At 46.6% G+C, this 6,568-nt stretch overlaps 1 protein-coding gene across 1 annotated transcript; it reads left to right on the plus strand.

The window, feature by feature from the left end:
* The first annotated feature begins 285 nt into the window (after positions 1-285).
* LOC103779103 (phosphoinositide 3-kinase regulatory subunit 4-like) lies at positions 286-5,824 on the plus strand. The gene is made up of 7 exons (XM_008946720.1): positions 286-431; positions 1,582-1,793; positions 2,068-2,199; positions 3,108-3,208; positions 4,238-4,326; positions 4,614-4,722; positions 5,595-5,824. The coding sequence occupies exons 1-7, from the start codon at positions 412-414 to the stop codon at positions 5,763-5,765; spliced, it is 834 nt and encodes a 277-aa protein (XP_008944968.1). The 5' UTR covers positions 286-411; the 3' UTR covers positions 5,766-5,824.
* The last annotated feature ends 744 nt before the right edge of the window (positions 5,825-6,568 follow it).

The raw sequence follows: 6,568 nt of genomic DNA on the forward strand, positions 1-6,568 counted from the left end.
TAGACTTCTGTTCTGCTCATGGGCAGATGTGTGCTTATGCAGTTGGAGACTGTCACAGCCTGGAGGCATGGAGATGGAGCACTAAGCTTCCAGAGGTGACACAGGCTTCATTGCTTTCTGATTTTGGAACACTTAGAAAATGTTATTTTCAGAGCTCTCCCTCCAAAGCCATTGCTTTTAAGTAGGTGTTTGAGCAAAGTGATTTTTTTCTTTTAAGTGCTACCAAAAAAATTTCCTTTCTCTCTCTCTCTCTCTGTGCTGTTTAGATCAATTTTGACCTACTCCCGGATTGGAGGACATGTAAAGACACTTACATTCTGCCAAGGTTCACATTACTTGGCCATAGCTTCAGATAATGGTGCCATCCAGCTTCTTAGTATTGAAGCTTCAAAGCTCCCTAGATCTCCTAAAATGCATCCAATACAAAGCAGGTATGTACTTGGAGCAGTTAAATCTCCCCGCAGAGCTCAAGCTGTTAGAGAACTCCTTGACTAGATCCCTTGATTTGCTCTGGGCTTCCTGCCGGCCGAGCCCTGGCTGTTCTGGAAGGCTGCAAGATCCATGATCTCACCCTGCTGCCTCAAGAGCGGCTCCAAGGCAGCCGCACAGGGCTGGGAACTCAGAGCTCCAGGTCACTGCTGTGAGCTTGGAACAGTCAAGTGGAGGAGGTCTCAATTCTTATTTATACACTGGGATTGCTGGTGACCTACCTCCTCCATTACAAAGTTAGTACTTACAAAGTAACTCTGGAGGTTCTTTTACAGGGCACTAGATAAATGTTTACAAAAGTAGAACCTGGTTTGGCCTCAGATCTGCAAATTTTTCTCCCAGGCTTTTGTTGTGAGTAAGGTTGCAAAGATACAGGACATGGGATAGCACTTAGGGGAGTATTTGGGGATGGTCTATCTCTTTCCTACCTCTCTCCGTATGAGCAGGTTTTGAATATTTGGCACCAATTCAACAGCTTAATCTTCCAGTTTGAGTGAGGGACATGCCCAGACCCCAGTAAACCTAGCAACCATCTCCAAGGCCTTTTTTCTGTCCCAGTAAGGTATCTGTCTCAAATGTCCTTTCTTGTTTGGCATTAAGTTCTGAAATAAAATAAGCCAAATCTAATGGAGATGGAAACTAGAACCCATATTTTTCCCTTTTGGTATATTCTGCTTTTGTGCCTGAAGAAGGTGTCTGTTTGCACCCACAGCAGTTAGTGACGGGTGGCCACGCTGACAGTGTCACATGGAGAGGGGTGTTCTCTCTGTAAACTTTGGGTAGATGAATACCTGGTAAACCTGGAGCATGAATGGGAGAGAAGTACCAAACGCACTGAGAGACCTAGAGCTCAGAGCTAGGACTGCGTTTGCAAGGAGCTGCTGGCAGCATTTTTCTAGCCTGCAGAAGGCCCAGCAGAGAGATTTGAGAGAGCATAAGCATCTGTTCTGATAAAACGGGAGAGCTGCTTCCAGCAGGTGCCTTGAGAAGTGGCGTGAAGAGCAAAATACTGACCAGCATTGGCTGTCGGAAGGAATCTTAAACTTGGAGGAAGTCGTTCTTGTTTTGAATTGCGTTCGTTCTTTTCACCAGGTCCCTGGATCTGAGGGATGATGGCTGTGTGGTGGATATGCACCACTTCAACTCAGGGGCGCAGTCGGTGCTGGCGTACGGCACCGTTAACGGCTCCCTGGTGGGGTGGGACTTGCGGTCTAGCAGCAACGCTTGGACCCTGAAGCATGATCTGAAGTTAGGCCTCATAACTTCCTTTGCCGTGGACATACACCAATGCTGGCTGTGTATTGGTAAGCTCGTATTCCTTGTTAGCTTCTCTCTCTCTCTCGGCCCCATCTGTTTCTCTTTTACAGTTACTATAGCTCAAGCTTTTGTGTGATCTGATTTGACCAGAACATGCTTTTCTCAGAGGAGAGAAACATCTCCTGATCTCTTTGTGGGAAGTATTCTGCCCTCTAAGTATTTGAGGCTGAAGTCCACCTCCCTGGGAGCAGAGCATGAGGATATGGTAAAACCCTGTGTGTGTGTTTATCCCTCTGACTCTGTGGAGCTTTCTCTCACCAGGAACAAGCAATGGCACCATGGCGTGCTGGGACATGAGGTTCCAGTTACCTATCTCCAGCCACTCTCATCCTTCCAAGGCCCGAATCAGGCGCCTGCTCATGCATCCTGTCTATCAGTCCTGGGTAATTGCAGGTAAAAGATGTTTTAAGCCTACCTCACAGTTGCCAGAAGTTGTTGTTAGAGCAGCATCTGCTTCAAGCCCTGGGTGGGTGTGGGTTTTTTTTTTTCTTTCTTGTAGTTTTTCTTGTGCTTTGCTAGGGGAGGGGAAAAAGGGAAGTTCCAGACTTGTGCTTTGCCATTGCACTTTTCCTGGCTTTTCTGAAATTAAAAAAAGGGGGGACTTGATAAAGTTCCTATAAAATGAGAGTAATTTGAGTTTCATATTTTATTGCTTCTTAGGCTTCATGTCTTATTTTAGCTATTAACTGCCCTGGAACATAAAATAAATTTCTGCAAAAAAACATAGAAATAAAGCCAGCTTCTCTGTGCTTTCTAGTCTGTTTCCTCCCTGCTACAGAATAAATGAGTCACAAAGTTCATCACACTTGCTAGGTTGCTGCCAGGCATGCAACCAATCCCGTGGGCAGAATTCTTTGCCTGTCCACACAAAACATGGGTGTGGAACAGGACTGTAGCTACTGGACTCCTTAACTTTGGATTGCTGTCTCACCTGCCCAGAAGTAATCTCTGGAGTCCCTTATGACCACGCTGAGCAGACCATCCATTCTTCTTGGAGAAGGATGAGAAGTTATCTAGAGAGGAAACTGAGGGTTTAATACATTTTAAAATGGGCTGGAGAATAAAGCAAGCTTCATTTAAACTCTCCTAAATGAGGCCATTTAACTCAGTGAAGCTTCTACTAAGCGGTAAACCAAATACAATGCACGCATGGCTTTCCTGCTAAAGCAAGACTAACACGGGTGCTGTGGCGAGCAAGCGGAGAGCGTCTGTGTCGCACTCTGGGTCCTGTCAGCAGAGCACAGGCAGCGAGGGCCGACCCGCCTGTTCTGTGTTTCGCATTGGCAATATCTTTCCTGTAGCTGTTCAAGGCAATAACGAAGTCTCCATGTGGGATATGGAAACGGGCGACCGACGCTTCACTCTGTGGGCCAGCAGCGCTCCTCCCCTCTCCGAACTGCAGGTCTGCTCTCTGGCCCTTCCCGTTCGTCCGGTACCGGGGGCTGGGACCGCGGCAGCCTCCCTGCTCTGTGCCAGGGCAGGCACCCGGCTCCGGGGCCCTGCCCGCTTGGCACCAGGAACTTGCCGCGGCATTGCTTTTGGCATTGTGATCGTTTCACTGTCAAAATTAAATCCCCTTTGTAACAGAGCAGCGTTAGCAGAGTATTCCCTGGCACCTTCCTCTGCCTGTGGAACGTGCTGGTAACGCTCGCTCGCTGTGCCCAGCCCTGCCCTGGGAGAGCCCACAGCCGCCCAAGCCCGTAAGGTGAGGGCGAAGGCCACGTTCGTGGTGCGGCACCACGCTGTTCCTGGCATTGTGCGTACCCCTGTAAGCATCTGCTCTTCTGCACATCCTTTCTGTCATGTAATGCCACTACTATACTGAACTGCTCGTTTAAAGCGTGAAGTTGCTCTTCCTCAAGTAGTTAATTGGGAAGGGGCAACCTGGTACATCTTTCTTAAAACACAAATACATACACAAAAATAACCTTCTATAAACGCTGCCAATGCAGATCTGGAATCTACCTAAACTTAAATTGGTACGTGCTACAAGGATTTCAGGTTGAGTTCACTTGGGTCACGCACTTTGCACACAGGGCACTTGTGATTCAGCCTAGTTTTCTGTTACACGTCTGTCCATTAATGCCTTCATAGCATAAAAATTTGAGCATCCGTGTGCTTTTCAGCGTGATTCACCTGCCCAGTTCTGTTAGACACATCTTTCTTGGTTGCCATCACTGAGAAAGTAATTTCCAAGATACAAAAAAAAGCGTTGTGCAGAGTTCAATCTGTTGCATTGCTCTGTGAAACGTAAAGAATAAAATGAAGCAATTTACCTTAATAGATTAAGACATGGACTGTTACCAAAGTAACCTGGCATTTGTCAGAACCATTTGGAAACTGGACAGGTGTGGTAAAGAATGCATTCCCTTTATGAAGCGTGGCAGCAGCTGTTGGCAGTGACTGATTTTTGTCCCCTTTTCCCTACTAGCCTTCTCCTAACAGCATCCATGGAATATACTGTAGTCCAGCATCTGGCAATCCCATATTACTGACAGCAGGCTCAGACATGAAAATAAGGTAATAAACCCCACACTGTTTCTGCTTGGCACCTTCCCCTCTGCCCCGCTGCTGCGCTGGATTTGGCCAAGCCTTGCCTCCGGAGGCTCCAGACGCCCGAGAGCAGGGCTGGGATGTGCTCGTTAGCCAGCGCCGGGGAGCCCAGGGAGCGCAGCACAACCCTCGGTGCCTGAGGCGCAGCGCGGGCTGCCTGGAAGAGAACAGTAACCTGTGTGTCCATCTCTCAGACGTGGCGTTACGCTGCGAGAATTCCGTGTCTCACCCGAGTTTCATTGCTGTGTGTTCAGGTTTTGGGACCTGGCCTACCCCGAGAGGTCGTACATTGTTGCCGGAAGCTCTCATTGCCCCTCCGTTTCCTACTACCGGAAGATAATCGAGGGCACGGAGGTGGTCCAGGTAACTGGCCCTGTGTGGCAGAGCCTGCCCTGCTGGCCTTCTGCACAGCGCTGTGGCACAACGGATTTAATTACAGCTGTCTCTTGCCTTGTACGGATGGCAACAGAGAATTAGGAATAAGTTATTTTAAAAGAAAACAAAGTGTTTTTGACAGAATGAGACTTGCCAAATGCATGCAGAAGCCAGAGTCATGTTTCTTTTGGGATATTGAAATCTAGTGTTTTCACACCTTTGATTTGATCAGTCTTTGGAATATCTTTTTTGTAGGACCTTAGCAAGGTGTTTTGAGATGCACTTGAACCAAATTAATATGGTAGCAGAACTCTGCAGTTTTTAGCACATCCTTCAGAATGACATCTGGACTGGCAATGTTGCTAGCTGTTGAAGAGCACAAGGTGCAATTTCAGTGAGTTTCAGTGCAGCTGAATAAATGCTGCTTCTAAGGTGACTGTTAAAAAAGTGAGGGTCTACCTGTCCACTATGACTTCTGACTGTATCCTGTGAAGTTCTTAAGTTATATTCATGCTACTGAAAGAATTTTTAAAAAACCCTTGGGAAGTTGAGATGTGTCACTGTAGCTTTTCCCACCCCTTACAGCACTACCAGACTTTGGTGTCATTGATATGAGAACAAAACATTCTTCCCCTTGTCAGAGAGCTGTAGTGTCAGTTCAGATTAAGATTTAGGTTGTACGTGATGAGAAGGAATGAACCAAGGAGTAATCCCAGGAAACCATCAAAGGGTGGAAGATTTTGGGTTTGTTTGTTTGAAGAGGTTTTTTTTATCTTTTTACAACCTAGTATCCGTGATAATTCCCCTTTACAAATGCTTACCTATCTCTAAATAATATTTCTCACTTTGTTTTTGTGCAGGAAATTCAAAACAAGCAAAAACTGGGTCCCAGTGATGAGGCCCCTCGGAAGGGCCCCGAGTCCCTCCCCGTTGGACACCATGATATCATCACGGACATCGCAACGTTCCAGACCACGCAGGGCTTTATAGTAACTGCGTCACGGGACGGGATCGTGAAAGTGTGGAAGTAAAGGGGGCACCAGTACAGAGTATGTAAATATTTGTAATAAAGGAATAGTGTTATAATGAAGTTTCCAAGGACTGTTTCCAGATCGTGGAATCAAATGGACTTTAAAGACTATAAAGGTGATGATAAATCAGTTGTCTGTATCCTACCACCCTGTGAGCACTTCTTAATCACTTATGTTATTAAAGATGTTTGCATCTCTGTGAAATACCAAGCAGGCTCTGAAGAGCCTGGTTTTGCCTATATTGTTCTTTAAAGGTATTTCAGAGAATGACTGAGAGACGTCCCCCCTTGCACATTCCAAATGTGCAAAAAGCAAAGAGCTGGTACAAATCCTTCAGCATCTGATCACTCCTACATTGAATTTGAGAAATAAGAAGCAGTGCACTAATGTCCCTGTATGTTCTTGTAACTGTAATAAAGTCCACTTGAGCTTCCCTGTTTGGCACTTGGGTCTCTTTATGTCTGGTGTTCCTCTGCAGTGATTCTGCGGCTTCAGCTGCCAGAACCCTTGGGCTGTTGGTAGTAGTTTGAGATCAGCTTAACCTTGGGGCAGATCCTCAGCTGTGCTTTGGGCCTTGCATCTGGCTTGCTTTTGAATCGGGTCAAAAAACACCAGAACAGTGTTTTCTGTCACCCACTGCGGGTACCAGTACAGCCCAAACGAGGTTTCAGCCCGAAGCACATTTTCCATTGTGCAATGTGGATGTGAGAGGAAGGTCTGGAGCTCAAATGGGCAGTGAATTTTCTCACCATTCTTCCACAGCCTGATATAGATTTTCAGGTTTCCAAATCCTTTCAAGTTTT

Source organism: Merops nubicus, unplaced genomic scaffold (assembly GCF_000691845.1).
Source record: "Merops nubicus isolate BGI_N331 unplaced genomic scaffold, ASM69184v1 Scaffold53938, whole genome shotgun sequence".
NCBI classification, from domain to species: Eukaryota; Metazoa; Chordata; class Aves; order Coraciiformes; family Meropidae; genus Merops; species Merops nubicus.

Bases quoted from the DNA above. Each gene is read 5' to 3' on its own strand.
- LOC103779103 (XM_008946720.1), top strand. From the start codon at position 412: ATGCATCCAATACAAAGCAG. The intron at 432-1,581 runs GTATGTACTTGG...TCTTTTCACCAG, and splicing joins ATGCATCCAATACAAAGCAG to GTCCCTGGATCTGAGGGATG. The intron at 1,794-2,067 runs GTAAGCTCGTAT...TTCTCTCACCAG, and splicing joins CCAATGCTGGCTGTGTATTG to GAACAAGCAATGGCACCATG.